The sequence below is a fragment of the Lagopus muta genome, chromosome 2, assembly GCF_023343835.1.
Source record: "Lagopus muta isolate bLagMut1 chromosome 2, bLagMut1 primary, whole genome shotgun sequence".
NCBI classification, from domain to species: domain Eukaryota; kingdom Metazoa; phylum Chordata; class Aves; order Galliformes; family Phasianidae; genus Lagopus; species Lagopus muta.
Genome location: NC_064434.1, coordinates 27,907,107 through 27,929,157, shown reverse-complemented (window position 1 = coordinate 27,929,157; position 22,051 = coordinate 27,907,107). Strand labels below are relative to the sequence as shown.

The window sequence follows — 22,051 nt, the reverse complement described above, 5'->3', positions numbered from 1 at the left end:
AGTAGCTATTGCTTGGGGTCTAGGTGGGCATTAGCTGTCAGGAGATGAGCAATTGCACTGCACATCACTTGTTTTGTATATATATATTACTATTACCCATTACTATTATTTTTTCCCTTCCTTTTCTGTCTTAATGAACAGATTTAATCTCAACCCATGAGTTCTAGTTTGTTATTTTTTTCCCCCAGTTCTCTACCCCATCTCACTGGTAGGGGGAAGTGAGAGAATGACTTTGTGGTGCTCAAGTGCCTGCCAGGTTAAACCATAGCAACTTGTACTGCAAAAGCAATGTTGTTTGGTAATTTTAAACAAAGACACCAAAGAAGGAGCAACAGAAAGAGACGAGAAAAAACACAACTTCATTAGAGATCAATCACAATCAATCTACTATTTTACAATATCCCTTCCCACTATTTCACATGTGGGAGCACAGCAAAGTAAAAGCTGTCTAGCAGGATCAAATCAAAAGTTTCTCTGTTCAAGTATGTGTCTACAATTGTGGCAACAACGGAAGCCTATAGAAAAGTATAACAACATAGAGACTTCTCCAGGGAGTTTCCCAGACTTCAGCAATTTGAAACCTAGAACTTTCAGAGAAGTAGTAGTGTCTGTTTGACACCCTCTGGGGATATTTGTTTTACCAACTTTAATCGACTTTCAAATGATTTCAGTCCTGCTGCAGAGCTCCAACTTTAATCATGTTATACGAAGAATTCCTTTCTATCCTTTCCAAACTCGCTACCAAATAATTAAATGTTCTAGTTCTCATGCTGAAAGAGGATGAAAAAAAACAACCAACCTATTAATCTTTTCTTCTGTTCCACACATAATTTTACAGAGCATTGAACACAGCAGTTTTCACCTCAGTTGTGCCTTTCTCAAACTGAAGTCATCATTCTCATGCCTTAATTGGAAGATACCCAATGCTGTTGATCACTTTTGATGCCTTCTGTAAACCGTTTCAGGGCTACTAAATCCACTTTGAGATGAGGACCAGAACTGTATGCACAGATTTATGTACATGGTTTTATTAATAGCAGTGAATTTAAGATGGTTTTTTTTGGTTCCTCACTCCCTTCTAATCTTTAAATTTGTTTATTTGACTAGTACTTAACAGTGAGCTTATGTTTTCATTGACCTCTAATTTCAAGATCATTTTCATGACCAATAAAAGCCAGTCCAACATCCAATATGAAATACATAAATTTTGGCTTGTTTTTCCTCCCCATCAGTTAACTAGTAATTTCACTGACTTTTACATGCTGCTTTATGACTCAGTTCCTCAACACTGCAAGGTTCTTTGAAGATCTTTGCAGCCTGCTCTCCACATTTCTACCATGCTTAAACAACGAATTTGCTGCTGATGCTAATTCATCTCTTTTCTAATATCATATATCTAGCTCTCATTTTTTAACAAAAATAAAGTTTGAAAAAACATGAAAGTAAAAGAGTTTCATAATTTTATATCTTATCATTAACAGATTCAAAACCTCACAGTTGAGGTGAAACTCTTGTTTCAGTGCTTAGAAAACTGGATAATGGCTAAATGAACCAAATTAAGAGCATTGTTGCAATACTGGACTTATCATGGCAACAGCTGCCTTAAAGAGGAATACATGTCCATAGCCCTGAAACCACAGAAATTTGAAGTGCATGATGAACAAGAGCCTAAATTGACAGAACTTAGGGATGAAGGCTAATCAAGGCTAATCATGATGTTTGATACCACCGGAAAACCAACAAGCAAACAAAACAAACACAAAGCCACCAGTGCAATAAACCAAAAACACCTCTTTGGAAAACTTCATTCATTTATATATTAAGTGGCTTCCAATTAATAACTGGAACAAAAACAGCAACAAAAAATCACAAGAGGGCAAATCAGTATCATCTCCAGTAAAAGTATTTCCTTAATGTTCTTGAGGGCTGTCATGATGATAGAATGTTACACTTGTGGACTTGCTCTTAAGTCAGTAAATCTGTGTAGATGCCTGAAATCAGACAAAGTGAATGGGTAACATCCTGAAGTGAAACTTACCCTCTTGAATATGATAAGCTTTTTTAGCCACAGCTACTCCTAAGTCTCTGCTTGGAGGTCAGTGGTCTTTATCTCAAAGCTCTATCAAGCAGTCTGATGAGAGAACAAGAGCTATTTTCTGGTCATCCACAGCCTGCACAGTTCAACAGATTGTCAGGGAGCACAAGTAGCAGACAGTCTGCTTTAATCTGCTGCTTCTCCAAGGCTGATGTGTTAAAAAAAACAAAGTGCAGGACAAGCTAATCTGAGAAGACCAGCAGCAAGAGTTGGGGATCAGGTTAGGTCAGGTGTTCCCCATGACACCTGGACAGCAAGAAAACACCTCTACTGTGGGTCAGCTATGAGAAAGTTCAGCTCCTGGTATCACCACCTGCTGTGGACTGTGTTTTCACAGAGGCCAAGCAGGCCTATCTTCTCCACCTCTCTATATGCTGGGTATGAGAGAACATCTCTTTCCTGTTTTCCAGCTGGATAGGCTTCCATTAGTTGTATATATTCCACTTCCCATTTTCTAGGAAAAGGATGAGCATACCTGCAGAAAATACTATTAGCTAGAGCTGCTTCTTCAGTGTAAGACACAAATACAGCAGCACACAAGACAGAAATTAGTTTTCTAAGAACAGAAATGTTCTGTCCTCACTTTTCTGTAAGTAATTACAGATGAGCCACTGTCACAGAGAATGCTTTCCGGTGAGTCAAATTGTATGTTTACACACAAAAGCATACCTTTTCACCAGGAAGACCAGCAGCACCATCCTGTCCTTTTGCACCCATCTCACCCTACAAAATAAATTGTTCAGTTAGAAGTTTTAAAGATCACTGACTCAGGTCATATCTTATTCAATAGAAAAGTACCTCCTTCCACTGCAGATATGTTATGTCATACTTAGTAATATAATGACTGCAGAGGAAGATGCCATACATGTAACAATAAAGTCAGAGAAAATAAGTACATTTTAAAATACTTATAATGTCAATTAAGACAAATGCTTGCAAGTGTACGTAGAAAAAAACCCAAAACACTAACTGTGCTGATTCCAAGGGAATTCATTGTGACAGTAGAGTTAGGCAAGGCAGGCGCAAATTCACCACATTGAGTGCATTCAACTCTCAGAAAGCACATGGAAATAAGGAGTTACTTTGATCTAAAAGTCACACGCACATAGTATTTTTAAAAGACATTTTGAACTCAGTTACTTCTCCTTCCCTGTTACCCCCTCAAAGAAACTAAGACCCAAACTGTAAGCAATCCGTTAGAAAATGTTAGTTTAAGAAACTCTCCTGACTGATCAGGAGAGGTATAAAAGGTTCCAGCAGCTGCAAATCGGACAGTGAATCTTAAAAATGATTAAAGAAAACACCGAACAAATAAATTTTGCTCAAGAATGTCAAGAATAGGGGCTACAAAGTTTAAAATCCAAGTCAAGTGGAAAACAGAGGATGATAGAGCAATGAAACCCTATAGCTTTTCATACTAAAAAAAAAAAAAATTAAACTATGTTTACTTGTACCTAGAAATGAAAATTCACTAGTGAACAGAAAATACTACAGTCTTTTTTTGCAATAAACCAGCTCTTTATGAAAAGAATGTCACTGATTTGAAAACAATATTATTTTTTTCTTTGAGTTAAAGGAGTGCACGAAGAAGGACAAGAGCCATAATTACACAAATAATTGCTTCTTATAAAAGGGTACAAAAATAGGTTGGGTGCTCAAATTCAAAACTGAAAGCCTAGGAGTTCTTGCTGAGGAATAAAAGTCCCATAACCTCTAAACCGAGAAAATGTAGAAATTTTTTAAAAAATGAGATGCTAGGAACTTGTAATTCTGATATTCAGCATGAGCAGAAACTTATTTGTATTAGGATGAGTTCACCAACTTTATCAATAAACACACTTCATAGCAACAAACATCACTTTATCATTATCTTTACAAATGGGATACACATACAGGGGATTCTTAATTCAGCAGTCCAACAGAAAGGCTTTGGAGAACAGCAGACGTCCTGTGCCCTTTGCAGCATATAGGTATGTTCAACCTGTGTGAGTGCCTTCATTGTTATGGGATGTACAGTTGTCCCTGAACTCACAAGTGAACCACAGCCTAGCAGCCTGGTGTCTTTTCTGAGAGCAAAGAGAGCAGGTGACCAAACTTTTTTGTGAGACCATCACTGTGTAAAGTGCCCAACTGTTTCTTACCTGACAACTTATGTCTCTCCATTAGGTTTAAAGTGACTATCATTAATGTAGGCATAGTATAAGTACATCAGCTAGGTATCTTAGAACTCATTGTCAGAACAATCACTGTTGTAAAGATTAAAGAAAACACCACTATGTAGACACACACAAAAAAAGAACTAAAAACAAAAACCTGAAAGCTTCAAAGAGAGAATACTGTAAGTACATTCATCTTTTCAGTGTAAATGTAGTACTTCTTTTACCAAATGATGAATTTTAACCTTTCTGAAGTTAAGAAAGGAATACCAAGATTGGCAAGAAAACTTTAAAGCATGCAGCAACAGTGTTTGCTGCATCCCAGACCAGCCATTATTAACTGCTTACTTCATGTTAAAAGGAGGATTTATAGTACATGTTTTCCTCACTGTTCCCTTCAGGCTGCTCTCAGCAGCTGCTGACTCAGCACAGCATATTCTGAAGAGCTGAGCTCTCCCTCATGTTCTACGCAAAGCCCCATCCAGCCTGGCCTTGAATGCTTTCAGAGAGGGGGCAATCACAACCTCACTGGGCAACCTGTTCCAGTGTCTCACCACCCTCACAGTAAAGAATTTTTTCCTGGTATCTAGTCAAAATCTACCCTCTTCCATTTTAAAACCATTTCCTCTTGTCCTCATCCTGTCAACACTTGCCCTTATAGAAATTCCCTCCCCAGCTTTCCTGTAGACTCCCTTCAGTTACTGGAAGGCCGCTATAAGGCCCCCCAAAGCCTTCTCTTCTCCAGGCTGCAGAGCCCCAGCTGTCTCAGAATGTCCTGGCAGGGGAGGTGCTCCAGCCCCTCATCATCTTCATGGCCCTCTGGATTTCCTCCAACTGCTCCACGTCCTTCTTGTGTTGGGGCCCTAGAACCATTGAACAACTATTGTTACTTCTCAACTACCCATAACATTTCTCTATATTCCTTGTCTTCCATTTTAAATTCCTAAAATCTATTCACAGAAACCACCATAAAGCAACTACATCTGCACAGCCCGACTGAAAACTCCTCTGTTTATAATAGCAGCCCAGAGATCACCAAACATGAGCAGAACTTGGTGAAGAGCACTGCTCCACTGTCTGCTCTGAGGACAGTGATAAGAAAGAGTCGTGTTAGAGTCATGTTATGGAAGAGTATACGAGCCATTTTTCACATCCTATTTTTTTTCAAATATTGGTGTGGTCCTTAATATAGGTATGCTAAACTATTCTGTCTCAAAAGTAGAACAAGGTGTTGAATGTGTATGTTGCTAGGAGCCGGATTAGTCTTTAGTTAGCTTTGCTTATCACCACAGTGACTGCCTTATCTATTCACACTCTGTACCCTTAAGCCACTTGCAAGTATTTTAAGAAACCAGAACATTCAGTGGTGTATTTTTATATATGTGTAGGCAAAAATTACACAGCCTAGTACATGACTGGAAAACTTTAGCTGTATAGTTAAACACACTATGTTTACATTTCTGTTTCATTAAGTTCAAATGGATTCCTTGCCTTGAAGACAATTATTTTCCGTGGCAAATTAGATTATTAAGATATGCCTCTATCTTATAACCATGACCTTAATAATTTTTAATCACACTCAAGTTTTTCTGCTTTTGTTCAAAGAGTTTAAAGATCACATACTGCATGTTTTATTGCCAACAAAAGCGTTCACACAGCAGACCGACAGAATGAAAAAAAGGGCAAATGCATTTCTAAGAGCTTTTGGCCTGTTTTTACATAACAGACTTTTCTTTTGCTTCTGCAGATGTTGAAGTCCTTTGCATGTGAACATGCATCATTTTTTCTTTCTCATGTAAGTAATCCCTAAGATATAAAAATAAGAATTAAAAACAGGGTCCCAGACTACCACACCTACATCTATCCCTAAATAAATCTCTTTTTACAGCTTAGCAAGGGCATACCAACACACTGCAATTAAGCTTTATAAGTTTATGTAATTAAACCATTAAGAAAGAACAAAAATTTACATTTGCTTAAAACCACCAAAATTAACTGAAATACAGGCTAGTAGCCATGCAAACTACTAGTATAATGCTGGTATTACAGATTATGAAGTACTCTGTGGATAATAATTCAAGGGTAGTACAGTGAGCTGTAAGTTTACTGTTAAGAATTTCTGCTAAGAGTAGCATTGAAAATTCTTTTCAGCAGAGCACAGAGTTACTTACTGAATAAAATATTTAAGCCATAGCATATCTCCCAGAATGTAACATTTTACAAACAATAGGACAGCTATTATACTTTTGACAGAGTTTATTTTAGTGAATTCCAGCAGACAGTGGAAATTCAGCAGCCTCAGCCCAACACACACACAAATGTTTCTATTAGCCTTCCATAAAGCCAAGCCAAATTCTTAAAAAGAGATTGCAGTCTCTTTCCAATGATACCAGTCAGCTGTCTATCTAAAGTAGAACTAACTCAGCGCATCTGAGGCCATCTGCAGTACTAAAATTGTCATTATTTTATTACACTGATGATTCAGAGTTTCAAAAGCACTTGACCTTTACATCTTTCTGCCATTCAGCCATTACTCAGTGTTCCCATTGTAGAACTCAAAATTATATGCTAATATCAAACAGAAAATACAGTACCTTTATCATATATTATTATTGTAGAGATTTGGACAGCAAAGATAGCAAAAAAAACCCAAACCAAAACAAAAAAAAACAAAACACAAAAACCAAGCAGAGATATAGAGAGAATTACAGAGATAATTAACTAATTACAGACCTTTCCCTTTCCCACATAAAAACCCAAAAGCTTTAAGAGAATATAAATTTGTAATTTAAGAGACCAAATAATTTCAAATACATTTACACTGTGACATGGACTGGAATTAACATGACACTGTGATATTGAATCTAGAAAAGAAAGTCTACAAGAAACTTTGAAAGGAGTAAAATATTCTCAGCTGTGTTCTGATCTAACCAGGTTGTGATTTTATTACTCAAATAAAAGCAATTGCATTTCATTAATAGAAAGAATGACACAAACATGGCCTAAAGCACATAATGCTACAGTATTGCTCTTGTCAACAAAAAGGACATATTAGTTCAGATCAAATGAAGAGCCTATATCAGTTCTCAAAATATTATTAAAATGTAGTTGCACAGACAGTTAAAAAGTTCTCATGATTATAAATTGTTATAGAAGTAGTGGGACTTGGAAAGTGCCAACTTAGGGACTTTTTGTAGCTGTGTAGAATCAGCTCAAATTCAGAGATGCTGACGAAGATGAGAAAGAAAATTAATCCCTAAGAGTAGCTTGAGTAAAGATAATGAACCAGGTGATGTCAGAAGTCCCTTCTAACCTCAATAATTCTGTGGACGAACTGGGAATGATCTCTTTCTGTGGCATCACTCTAGTGTTTCCCTGGCATTGTTGTAGAAGCTAGATTCCTCACAGAAATTCCTGGCTGTGTGCTGACCTGGCAGAGAGGCTTAAGCCCTGTTTTGCTTGTTATCCCCTACAACGGGGCCCACTGACTACGGCTATTCTGGGATAGCTTCAGCTCTGGGGAGGAGATGACAGCCCTCAACTCTCTGAGCACCTCAGAGTGTTGAGTACTCATTACCACTTCTCCACATCTCTTGAGGAAGACCTGAACTGCCATCCTTAATCCTAATCAGATGAATACTAGAAAGATGTATGCAATAATGAAGATAAGAGGTAAATATTTAAGACATTTTCTAAGAAAATTTTCATATCAGCTAGATAATTTGGGCTATTAGACAGTTAAAACATTAAGTGGGACTGCCAAAAGATTCTATTCTCTGTGGCTGTGAAGTATTTTCCTCTGCCCATTAAAAGATTAAAATTTAATAAGTACTCTGATTTTGGGAAATTCGCTTTGTTATCACTGACAGCCAGTCATATTTTGCCCATGAAATTTATCTTTTTCATGCATTTCAGCCTCGAGCTCCCTGAATCTATCAATAACCTCTGCAATTAAAATCAGATCAGAAATGAACTACACTGAAGACTGTAATGTAATAAATATGCCTTAGATGGAAATAGATAAATCTGGGTTATGAGAAGTGATACAGACTGAAGAAAGGAAAACTAGTGAAGAAAACAGGCAGAAAGAGCAGTGAGACGCCTTATTTGTTCTCCAAAAGTTATTTTTTCTAATCATTCTGTTACAAGTATTTTCATATGCATAAATTTATTGCATAAATCTATTTCTATCAAGCCCAAAATAGCATTTTAAACATCTTTTTCTTTAATTAAAATACAAATTAATGAACCACACTTCAATAGCAATGTGTGTGCATCAATAGGCACTTCAGTGTTTGAAAGCACTTTGCCTCTGATTTTTTGCTCCCTACTGTACTTACAGCATTAACCAATGACCTATTAACACAGCTTGGAATGGGTTATTATTATAATCAAAATTTTAATCTCTTTGGGTTTCTATTTAAAATCTTCAGGGGGTGGAGGCAAAGATTACTTAATATACACTTAATTCCATAGCCTCCTCAAAAGAGAAAAATGGTCTGTATGTTCTGTATAATTATTTAAATTACTACCATCCATATTCCACCTTTCTGAAGATTTTCTCCATATGGAGGATAAAACAGAACCTTGACATCATGATTAAGTGATTTTCACTAGCAATAAATATATTTTTAAGTAGCTATACACCATGCTATAGTAGTAGAAAAAAAAATGAACAGAAAATATGGTTCATTTCTCACCTGGCTGAGCAGCAGTGGAAGCCTACCTCTACAAAACATATATCTAAATGTATTAAATCACAGGATAGTTCCATCTGACTTTTAAGCACTTCAAACTTGTGAAATATACTGTCCTGAGAATTAAGCCACTGTAAGATTAATTGAGAATACTGTTCAGGGATAACCTAAGTTGTACACTTGACAACTGTTGCCTCTCAGTTTTACCTGAAGGAAAAAGCTGACATATGTGTTTTAAGGGCCTACACAAATAAACAGCAAAGTTGGTCCTTGCGACTTTCTTAGTCTCAATTATTCAGACATCACAGATCAGGAGGTTGTCCCCTGCTGCTGATAGCTGGGAAATACAGATCTCCAGGCAAGTAAAGTCCTGTGGAGCAAACATTGCTAAATTCAAGCTTGCACAGGAAATAAAAGGGAGAGAGACTGCTCTGCTTCCTTCAAAGTTTTTTGTTTATTTGTTTGTTTTAAATATGAAGCAAGTCGTGTGGTACCAAACAGTCTGATCTTTTAGCAGGGAAGACAGACTTTAAATAGAGCAATTTCTCCACCTCAGAAGCACTTTTTCAAAGCCAATGGGAATATTTGTACAGTTGAGTGAAGAACTGTCATCATGATGTTCCAGTGATTCATAGAGTCATGGAATGTCTTGGGTTGGAAAGGACCTTAAACACCATTTAGTTCCAACTCCTCCACCGTGGGCATTGTTGTTAACCAGATAAGCCAGAATAAAGCCATAATGAAAGGCGAGATTCAAATAGGACAGTCTTTTAAACAAGTGGAATAATTTTGATCAGTGATGCTGCTATAAATAGCTTCTAACTTATGCTAGAGGTGCATAAGAATTTGCATAAATGCCTATCCTAGTGAATAAACATGCATTAGTCTTTGTCTCTGTTCAAAAGTATTAAGATGAAATTTGTAAAGTGTATGGGAATGTAGGATAATAACTAAACTCAAAATGCCTAAACATGGCTTGTCAGATATCATGCTTTGTCCTAGTGAGAATGTAGATACTCCTGAATAGGCAAAACAGAGTCTGATCTGAAGGAACAGTTATGGTAGACTGAAGAGCAATTTGAGGTGGGGTTTAAATACAGCCTAACACCAATTTAAATCTGCAGAAACTTGCTTACAAATCCCATCACAGAAAAAAGAGATGTAAATTAAGTCATACTTTTAATTACAGTAGGTGGGAAATTGGAATGAGATAAAATAAAAGAGCAAGAAATGTGAGTCTCATTGAGAGATTCCATCAATAAAACAGTAACTTATCCTTGTCATAACAGCATCCAAGTAAGAACATTTAAATATAGTTGATTGGATGTTAATAATACGATCTAGAAGCAAAAAAGAAGAAAGTGAGAAGCAAAGTCTGAAGAACTACCAGTAACTTACAGAAATCTCTTTCACTTTCCAATTGGTCTGGCCATCAAAATCCTCGGTAAGCTCCTATTTCACATGAAACACATTACAAAACATCTAAGCACAACCTGTTACTTTCCTGTATGTAATAATGCCTCTTGAATATCTGGAAAAGACTATAGTACTGCCTGTCCATCTTTAATTATTGATGCCACCATCAAGAGTGTTGCTGAAAACTTGCACAAACGTAGAAGCAAAAACAAAACAAAACAAAAAAAACCAACCCCACATCTATTTGTTTAAATCTTGAAAGTTTTATTTTTCATTAATCTAATACTTAACAGTTTTCAGTTTTATATCAGTTTATAAATAATTTGTACTTTGTACTTACCAACCATGTCAGACATGGTCTAATGCAATTTGCTATCAGTGATGGATACACAGAAGTTGAAGGGTTTCATTGTTTTTCAGATCAACAGTGTGGTTTGGTAACACACACTGGCTAACTTTACATAATTGTGCTATATATGCAGGATCAGCAAAAACCTGTGCTTAAGTTTGGAGGCTATCAGCAATCCTTCTAGGCTCAGCTAGGCTACAGAAACAATTTGAACTTTCTTCAAATATACAAGTAGTATCAAAATTGAAATGTGGACTGGAGGGGAGTGAAGGAGTTAGGAAGGGAAGACACTATCAAGACATTTACTCTACATTTACTGCTGTGCAGATAAGCCCTTTCTGAACTGGACTAGCTTCAGCAGTGCAATCTCAGCAACAGTGCTGGATGTCTTCACAAGTTATTTCAGATCAAATATTAAACAGCATGCTGTAATGCAGGATGGTGGATAGGACAACTCCATCCTAACAGCTACATTAACACTCTTGCGGTATTGCTTGTACTTCTTGCTGACTTGCAGCAGTTTATTCAAGTTGGCACTTCTGTTAGTGCAATAAAAACACATTTCCAGACATTTCCCATCCAAAACATTTCAGACAATATTAGGCAATGGAGTATAAAGGGAAAACTATATGATAGAGTGACTTTCATTACTAGGAAACCTTCAAGCCAAATAGCACAGGAATGTCACAGTAAGCTCTACAGTGCAAAAACAAGCAATATGCCCAAGGGAGGTGTATCAACTGGACTGTTCTGGAGTTTGCCAATGTCAGCTTCCTCTCTTTTTAAAATTAAGAAAGTTTCAGTAATTAAGAGTGACGACAAAGAACATAAAGTGCTGAAGTCATATTAGTGAATTCTCAGCCTCCTACTGATCACTGAAATAATTAGTCCACTGCATAGGATTCTGGCCATTGACAGTGCTATACAAATATATACATATCATAGGGAAATCCTTGTTGTGAACAACATATGTGACTTCTCTGTGTTTGGATAAAAGTAAGAGGCAGAAAATACACTATCAGTGTTTTATCTGTGCTTGTTTCATGGCCCCTGCGTTCCATGGAGTTCTTGAGTAGGAGTGGACCTCAGTGTGGAACAGACCTGGGCTATGTGGCAGAGAGGACACACTCAGAACCAGGCACCAACTGATGAAGGTTTTAACCTCTATAAAAATAGATACCTTTCAGGAATAACTAAACCTGGAAAGTTTCTGTCCAATAAAAAGAAAGAATGCCACAATAAAGAGAAAGAAATACAGAATGCAATCATTATTTACCTTTTCACCTTTATGCCCTTTCTGTCCTGGCAAACCAGGAACTCCTGGTAATCCTGCTTCTCCCTGATTTTAAAAGAAAAGAAAAGAAAACAAAAATAATCAACAAAGAAGCATATCCAAAATATATAATTGGTTTGAATACTTTGTCTTAACTACAAAAGCCTAACAAAACAAATGGGTTGGAATAAATATAGCACCACATTCAATAGGATTTAAAACAAGTAGTATGTAAAAAGCAATCTATTCTGAAGTAAAAATATTGACACTATATTTACTCTAATACATTAGTAGCAATTCTCTTTTTTACTACTGATCCTTGCTTTTTGTTTGTCTTCATCCTTCAAAATCTTACAGCCTTCTGAAACTGTAATTTTAAAATTAAATCTAGAATGTACTGCTTCATAACTGTAAAATACAAACACGTGCATTATAATAGTCTAAGATTTTTTATACAATAGTCTACATATAATATATGATATATAATAGTCTAACATTTTTTAGTAACTATAGAAAGGAACTCAAGTGCTTTCTTTTTTTTATTATTATTTTTTAAATACCTAGCAGAATTAAGTAGAATAATGAATTAAAAAGCAATGGGAAATCATCATACTTTAGTTGGAAAGCAGTGGCATCTGTCTCTAGATTCTTGCTGTGTTCCTGGAAGAGAGTATATTTTGCTGGCATGAACAGACTCTGGTGATGAAGTAGTAGCAAGTAATCTATCCTCATGTGGGCACTAAAATAAAAACAAGATTTGTCTGATTTTTGGTCCACTGTTGTTAATAGATAAATACCAGCCAAATGCTATTTTAACTTACTTTGTTTTAATATTACTGCACATACCATGCTACAGAAAAGCCACAACTGCCAAACAAAGGAAAAAGCTGTAGTAAAATGAAGTCTAGATATTATGATCCTTCTGTACTGAAAACTGTCCTGGTCAAAACAGAACTGACTGTCTCAATTCTTTCTTCCTAAAGAGCCAAACATAGGAAGAAATATTCCAGAAACTATAAAAGGTGAAAGCAAAAGATGAGGGGGAAAAAATATTCAGAGGCTCTCATTAAGACACAATAAAGTGTCCCGTGAGCCTTCTTGTCAAAGAAATTCTGACATGACTTACTTCTTAGTGTAGAAATTTGTGATTAAGGAATAATTATTTTCCCTAAATTACGAAAAATTTAGCTCTTATGATTGGTAAGGGAGGTAATGAAAAAGAATAAAAAAAAGTGATGCTGAATTCAATATGAAAGGCATCAACAAGTACTCCATTATTTTTATACCTTCAATATAAGACATGCAAGTGAAACAAAGAGCTTTTATCTTCATAGCTGAAGGAACATTTAGGATGCTATCAATAAAGCATATCCTTGTTCTTCTTATGTTCATGTATAGTTAGGGTTTATTTTTTCTTTTCTGTTTCTGTATAATAACGGCAAATATTTTTTTCCATGTACAAAATAAAACTTACAGAAAAAATTCATTCTTTTCAATTAGCCATGAGCCTATAAATTCAAAAGAAAGCCTGTGCTATGAACAGGAATATATTTTGAAGTATGTTTGAACAAGAATTTATTACTTAAAATTGAGATTTCCTTAGGTAATTTAGATTCAGTCTCTTTTATGCTTCTGATCACCAATCAGTTGTCAGTTCCCACAAAGTATTCTCAGTGAGTGAAGATCATAGCGCTCATGGTCTAAGAGAAGCCTTTTCTGAGAGATTGTTCATAACTAACAAACCAATATTTTAACCTGTTCGTTGTTTTGTTTTGTTTTTCTGAGGGATTTGCTTTTCTTCCTCCCCCCCCCCCCCAATTCCCCTCCAAACAGGCTTAATTTAGCAGAACAATCACACATATAACTACTAGCATTTCTGTAGACTAAATGAACATCTTCCATTATGTACTATAATGAAGCTTTTGCCAATCACAATACATCTGTTTTCCCATGTTTTCCCATGTCATAATATTGAAATAAGGGATATGTCCTTAACACCATCCTGTTTTTCTTCTTTTCCACTGTCACATGGAGTCTTTCATGGGCTTTCTTTGTTTACCAGTTATAAAGCAGATACAACAGTTATTAAAGTAGCCTAAATAATGTGAAAGTGATGGCAGTGAATTTGTTTCCTGCTCTCTGAGTCTTCCTCAATTACTAATTAAACACTAATCAATGTTAAGATAGGCACTTAAAAAGCACTAGCAGCACCTAGTGCCTTTTAATGAAGTTCCACTAAGCCATTTGATTCAGTGATAAGAAACAATGCACCTTGAGTCCAGATACATTCATTTTCAGAGGTTGAACACCTGAGTTGGACACTTTCACTGAAATTTCTTTACAACACTTTAGAAAGAGAAAATTAAACATTTTCTTTTATAATACCATTTTTAGTTTAACAAATAACTTACCAGGTCTGCAGATATGTCACAACACGTATCTTCTGTTGCAACTTTTGGATTACAATAAACTGTTATGCGGTAAAGTTCAATCTATTAATAAATAGAAGAGAAGACATTAATATACAATATAAAAAATGTGCTATGGAATGTATTTCCAAATTTTTGCACAAGAAACTTTCTCTCTGAAACAGTGCATATTTCTGAAAAACTGCAGAAATTGAAAAATCCCACAACAAATGCTTAATTCCTCACTTAAGGAACAAACTCCACAAACTCTTACTTTCAACTGAAACACGCTTTAGATTTCATTTTTCTTCATGTAAATTGCAGTCCTTTGTGCTGCTCTTGCTATGGCTACATGGGCATTTTAGCCCAATGGATCTTCTCTGCAAATGTTCTTTTCAGGAGTGTAATGCAAAGGTTTGAGAAGTTCTATGTAATATATACCTTCCATCACTTTTGACAGGCCACCTGGACCTTGCCACTAAACCACCCTAAGAGAAAAGATGCTGAGCATAAGAATTCTATTTTACAAATTCACAGTGGATGAACAATGTCTAATTTTAACTAGTTAATCTTGCACTGTCCAGCTTTTACACAAGTCCGTAAATATTAGAGACTAAACCAACTTATTCACAGGAAAGTCTTGGAAAAGCCTAATGTCAGAGAATAGTTTTGCTACAATACACCTTCTGCAATTCTCTTTTTTTGTTACTTGCACTTGGCACAGAGAAAAATGGTTATGAGTGCAGGATTTGCTTTGCTGTCTTCATCAGCTTTACACCTACAATGTTTTTCCCGCAAGTGTGGAAAACTCTACTTCCAACTTTTACTTGGGATTATCCTACCTCTGCCATTAAATAACACAAGCTAAAAAGCATTTGTTTCTTTTCCTCCATGCTACTTGGAAATAAGGGGACGGTACATACAAAATCTGAACTCAATTTTACAAAATAAATAGTAGTATGAGCTTGGCCTGAGCTCTGATGAGTCCAGGTCAAAGCAGTCAGCATCTCACAGAACTGATTCCTCTTACAATGCTAGCTTGTAGCCGCAGTGTACTGTTTCCATCTCAAACTGTATAAGGTACATAATATAACTGAAGCATTCAAATGGCCACTATAAACTTCAAGCCAAATGCTTGAATCTTGGTAATGGAATGTCAGTATACTTCAGTCAAACTGCCATTTCCTGGAACTTCCCAATCACTTGCTCTGATCTCTCTATTCGAGGAAACAGGAGAATATTTATGGGACAGAATAAAGCCCATAATATTAAGGGACTGTCTTGAGTAATTCCACATTGCCCCATTTATCTGCAGATGAGGCAACAGCTTGCTTTCTTCAGGATTACCCCACAACAGCTCGCTTTCCTTGCATTTGAATTTCATTCTGAAGATCTTGTCCACTGTCTTTTGATAGGAAGGGATGGAGGAGAGGGACTACTTCACAACTGCCAGCTGCACCTGCAGTCAGTTACTTGTAGCAAAGGCTGCAGGAAATGTACCTTCATCCACTTCCTCAAAAGGTTTGTCTTAGCGGATACTACAGCATTAAATACTGTTTAGAAAAAAAGACCTAAGGACTGTAAATTAAGAATTCCCACTGAAAATTAATAACCTGATTTGAATCCTTCCATTCCCCCCCACCCCCCCCCCCCGCATAATTCGTCACAATTGTTTCAGTAAAAGTATGGATAACACACCACTTGAATTTCTGAGTTTTTCTTTCGTACTACTCACATCCACGGGTTTATCATCTGCAGCACGAGAAGCAATCAGAGTCCTTCCCTGAAAGTCAATGGTGAATTTTTCATCAGTCTGCTTTCTCTCAATTAAATTACAATCCAAATAGAGGGAAATGATCCCCGACTGCACGCTAATACCAAGTTTATGCCACTGCCGATCGAACAATGGATAAATTTCTCGACTCTTAAAAGTGTAATGTAGTATATTCCCCTGGGCAGATTTGGTCATATACTCCACAACCTTTTTTGAACCATCCAGAAGCACAGAGATCTGAAAGCAAGATGAAATAGAAGAAATGGTCAATTAAAGGTGAGAATAGGAGAGTTATACACTTTTACAAACTATATATAATAAAAATACTCCTATTAAACACATTGAGAAGGAAATACGAAGCTTTCTTTTATGTAACTTTGTAAAAATATCAGCTATAAATCAAGCATGCCTTCTACCCTAGTTTGCAGTCTTAACAGAATAAATTCCCTTAATTTTTTTGTCATTCCTACAATTAATTATCAACTATTTCAGAGTAGTCTGCCTATTCTGTGTAAACTATAGCTAAATTCAACGGTAAAACATCTAGTAAGTTATATTTGTCATATTACATGGGGGAAAAAACCTATAAAAACTAAATAAAGGATAAATAAATCAAAGACAACTCCAACCTCGGGAGTATCACGCCGATTTAAGATTTGCCATATATACCAACGCTCTTTCTTGGTATTTCGTCGTATCCGGAATGTAGCAACTAGAGAGTATTCCTCAGGTAGCCCATTTGGAAATACTTGCCTACAATAGAAAGAAAAAAAGGGGGGGGGAAGGGGAAGAAGAAAAAAGAATCTTCATTATTTTTATGTACAGATCAGCATTCTTTAAGAGGAATGAACAGAAGTAATACCTGGTGAAATCCAATCTCGCTCCCATTCAAAGAATTTCACTGGCTTCAGTATTCAGAAACGTCACCTCCTACTTCCTCATGCTCAAAAATGCAATTCAATTTATTTAAAAGAATGACTGAAAAATTACCTAATGATTTCTCTTTTTGTTTTTCTTTTTGAAATCATAAGATACTATAAATGGATGTTGTAAAACAACTGCTACAAAATCAGTGCCATACATAAACAAACTTCAAAACACTACTTTTCCAAAATTTTTCTTTTTTTTGGTACATTGGAATAAATTTCCCAGAGAATTTGTGGAATAATTTGTGAAGGATCTGTGGGATAATCTTCATCCTTGGATGCTTGTGAAACTCAGCAGGAGATGGCTCATAATAATATATTCTAACTTGTTGGTCCTGCTTTGAATAGCAGAGTAGATCCTGTAACCTCCACTGTCAATGACTTGGATGTTTTGAATATTAGAACAACTGGAGAAAAATAAGGAATATCTTTCTGAATGCATGTCTTGCTATGCTCAATTTCATCATCCCATTTTTACTTGAGATATGCCTCTAAAAACAGGTCTGGCTTGCTACCCACATCACAGCATGTGGCACAACACCACTTCTGTGAACTTCTGGAAAAGTTTGCATTTCAAAAACATGTTATTGAAATTACTCTGCAACTCAGCTGTACAGATTGGTAATTATTAAATACATACTAATTCTGAAATAAACAAATTAAGATGGTGTCATCAATATTTTGTTTTTTGTTTGTCCTAATTATTTATTTTCTAAAACCGAGGTGAAACAAAACTATATAAAGTGTTAACACTGATGTTTTTTTTTACATCTGGAACAACGAACAACACTCCATGTTGCCCAACTAACTGCAACCAACTAACTACACTGCAAAAGGTATGCCATAGATCAGAATGGAGGAAGCTTGAGAGCCCCACTCAGAAAAGAAAAAAAAATTACTCTGGCTTTCATCCCCTGATCATTTGAAGTAAACGAAACTACAAATGGGATTATTATCACACAGTAATGTGCTATAGAGGAAAGAGAAAACCACCAGCTGACAAGACAATAACTGCACCACCGTCCTGGAAGGCAGTGCATTTCAGTTCACTTAGGATCTCGGGAAAAACGCCTTCTGTCAAGAGAGGCCTGCTTTAAATCCTCCCAAAGAGCTTCTTTATTGACTAACACCTTCTTAAAGTCCTTTATCCTAGAATCACATTTCTTTGGCATATTTCCATCACCTGATTCCTGTTTTGATCCCAGGACCAAATTGGCTGCTCTCCCACATTGTCAGCAGACCCATATGTATTGTTGCACAGTTACAGATGTTTCATTGTCAAAAGGCAAGGCAGAAGTGAACAGGATCTGCAGTACTTACATCTAGATTTCATCCTACTCCATACTTTCTTTATGACATGAGAATTATCTATGATTTCTTACAAAGTATACCTTCACTGAACGTTACTGAAACACAAGTGCATCTCAGTAAACTATCTGATTGTAGGATTGGCCCTATGGTTTACCACATCTTGGGCAGACTGAGGACATGGCAGCTCAGGTTTACAGCTGTAATTTACACAGGACATCTGGCTGTAGAAGCATCTGTTTAGCTCTCCAAAAACAATTAGCATTCCCAGTTAAGTTCTTTATTAAGAGACACGTGGGAGTTCATATTAATGGGCAAAGGGCAAACAACTGCGGGAGGGAAATAAACAGAAGTCTTCGTCAAATGGAAGGAGGAGAAACCATGATTGGTATGACATGTCTACAAAACAGACGGAAGTAATTTCTGGACTTGCTAGGTATTCTAGTAAATATGGAACACTTCTTTTCCCTTGTCTCCTATTACTGCAAGCCTCCCTGATGCTTAAAGTGTTATCTAAACAAGTAATGGTATTAATCCTCTAAAGTTCTGTTTCTTTCACAATATTCTCAAAAACTGTATGAGTGCAAATAATACAAAGTAACCTATGTGAAATTTTTATCAGATTATTTGAAAGCAGAAAAGTTCTCAGGTACAGATCAGTACTATTAAGGAAGAGTAGGAGTTGATTCACCATTAGAGCTGATAGAGAAATTTGCTTTGGGAAAAATGAAAAAATTACAAAAGGTTAAATTAATTCCCAGTGGTACTATGATAATTTCAGTGAAGTCAACTGATGAAGGAAAGAAGTAGAAATAGACCAAGGATAAATTTAGATAGATTAACAAAATAATTTACTAGCTCAGGAGGCCAATGGATCCAGTCTCCTGCTCCGAGCAAGGTAACTTGAAAATCTGCTCCAATTACTATGAGTTTTGTCCAGATGAGCTTTGGAAGTCTCCATTGACATAGATTATTTTACTCATCCTCTGGGAAATTTGCTCCAGTGCCTAGCCATGCACACAGTGAATTTATCTTATTTTAACCAACATCTAGCAGGAATTTCATTTACTATATCTTGTGCCTATTGCCTCCTGACCTTTTACTATGAACCTTTGATGGGAGCCTGTTTCTGGCCTCTCTATAACATGGATGTAGGGAGCAATGAGGATCCCTGAGGTTCCTCTCCCCCAGACCAGACAAGGTCAGCTCTCCTGGCTTCTCCTCACATACCATGGGTTCCAGCCCTGCAAAAATCTTGGGCCTCCCACTAGATTCATCCCAGTGAGCTCTTCTCTGCTTTCCTCTCCAGGGAAGCACTAAATTGGACACCAAACTTCTGATACAGTCTCACAAGTGACAGTGATCTCTTTCCCTGACCTACCAGACCTAATCTGGAGGTGTTAGTCGACAGCTGGCTGAACATGAGCCAGCAGTGTGCCCAGGTGGCCAGAAAAGCCAATGGCATCCTGGCTTGCATCAGAAATAGTGCAACCAGCAATACTAGGGAAGTTACCATCACCCAGTACTGTTGAGGCCACACATTGAGTACTGTGTTCAGTTCTGGGCTCCTCACTCCAAGAAAGACTATCAGGCCCTGGAGCATATCCATTGAAGGGAAACAAAGCAGGTGAAGGGTCTGAAGCACAAGTGTTAAGAAAAGCAGCTGAAGGAACTGGCGTTATTTAATCTGGAGAAGAGGAAACTTGTGGGAGACCTTATACTTATATACCTCTACAATTACCTGAAAGGAAGTTGTGGTGAGATAGGTGTCAACTTCCCAAGTAACTAGTGAAAGGACAAGAGATAATGGCCTCAAGTTCTGCCAGGGAAGGTTCAGGTTGGATATCAGGAAAAAAATTATTCTCCAAAAGACTGATAATGTATTGAAATGGGCTTCCCAGGGAAGGGGTGGAGTCACCACCCTGGAGGTGTTCAAAAAATGCTTAGATATTGCACTAGGGTTTCAGTAGGTGTGATGGTGATAGGTTGATGGTTGGATGTAACGATCTTAGAGGTCTCACCCAACCTTAACAATTATATGATCCTATCTTCCTAGGATGGCTGAAAATGTAGTTAGCCTTTTCACCACAAGGGCACTCAGCACTGGCTGCAGCTCTTGTTCTATGGGGCCACTATCTGAGCAGACATTAATCCAGCATGTAACATCCTATGGAGAGAGTCCTTCACAGGCACTGGACTTTGTGTTTGCTTCTGCTGAACTTCATGAGGTCTCCACTAGCCTGTTTCTCCAGTTTGCCAAGATCTTTCTGAATGGCAGCATTGTCATCAATGCACTCACTATTTTCAATTTAGATTCGATGAAATGCTGCAAAGAATTTTAGATTACTAAATGAAATTATTACAGCATGGTTAGAATTGATGTAAACAAATAGCAAGTCAAAACTGTTAGATAAACCTATACTACAGGTATAGTACACTTCAGAAACAAACAACACGGAATACCACTCTTGGCATAGAGGACAGTCTAAGACCATGCTTTACAATTACCTGCACAGTATAATGCTAAATACCACATATTTTATATAGAACTATTGTATACTGAAGACCAAACTGAATAGAAACAATATATTTATTCTCCAATTAGTGTTTCCATTGTTTAACAACGCAAACAGGCCTTGCTTACCAAAATAATTAAAGGATGTTTAAAATACATGCTTTACATTCAGCCCTTCAGTCAGATAGTGAATGCTATGAGGTAAAAAAACAAATTGTAAAATACTCAGAAAACAAGCATGCTATCTATTACTATATGCAGTTTCCTCTAGGTTATTCTTCCTTGAATGACTTGAATTGAATGAAATAAATCAAAAATCATGTATCTAGCTTTGAAATTACACAGGTACAGATGATCAGTAAAGTGGTATAGAAAAATTTCAGTATTCCTCCCATTATATCCTCTACTCTGTAAGGCTCAATTATAGACTTTTCAGAAATACAGACAGAATGTATATGTTCTAAACGATAAATATAAAATGACAACTGATAGAAGGGGAAAAAAGCTGGAATAGAAACATCAATATAGAATCTCTTCCTCAAATATGAGAAAAGCAAAAAAAAAAAAATCTCAGAATATTGAACTTGAACTTCAGTCTTTGAATGTTTAATATGCTGTTTCACTCGGTTGCATCTGTCAACATTTAAAAAGGATTGATATGAAAAACTAACAAGGCATCACAAGCAGAGTGAAAACGATAAAGAAGTAGCATTAAACATTAATGAAAAAGACAAAATCAAGTTGTTCCGCATGTCCACAGATGAATAAGTATTTCCTTAAGTTTTTCCTCTTCCTACAAGTATTTCCTACTTGCTCTATTCTATGTGGCACAGTGAAAAGAGCAACAGAAAAAAGAAGAGAATAAGGGTGAAAGAAACCTGAACCAAATTCACCTAAAAGTCTACAGATATAAAGCACAAATATAGAGATTGCTAACTTAGGTTAACACTCCCTGTTATCTAAGCCAAAAGCCAGTAAGGGAAATAACAGGTCTTAAGTAAGATTCAACATGTGCTCCAATGTTGCAGAAACATGAGTAGTATAGAAAATATCTAAAATAATCTATGAAGAAGAGGGCAAAAGAGAATTTACAGGTTAAAACAAACATGTAAATATGATTGTCAATCCAGGGGA

At 36.5% G+C, this 22,051-nt stretch overlaps 1 protein-coding gene across 8 annotated transcripts in view; it reads right to left on the bottom strand.

Annotated features, from left to right (window-relative positions):
* Positions 1–22,051, bottom strand: part of COL19A1 (collagen type XIX alpha 1 chain) — a 188,813-nt gene that overhangs the window by 139,587 nt on the left and 27,175 nt on the right. For all 8 annotated transcript variants that reach the window (XR_007375265.1, XR_007375264.1, XM_048936539.1 and 5 more), the window contains exons 5-10: positions 16,798–16,921; positions 16,130–16,405; positions 14,398–14,478; positions 12,600–12,725; positions 11,990–12,052; positions 2,765–2,818 (exon numbers count right to left, since the gene is read on the bottom strand). Coding sequence is in view for 6 of the 8 variants with exons in the window: in XM_048936539.1 (XP_048792496.1) it covers positions 2,765–2,818; positions 11,990–12,052; positions 12,600–12,725; positions 14,398–14,478; positions 16,130–16,405; positions 16,798–16,921 (724 nt within the window). In the remaining 2 variants the exon portion in view is untranslated. The remainder of the gene's footprint in view (positions 1–2,764; positions 2,819–11,989; positions 12,053–12,599; positions 12,726–14,397; positions 14,479–16,129; positions 16,406–16,797; positions 16,922–22,051) is intronic.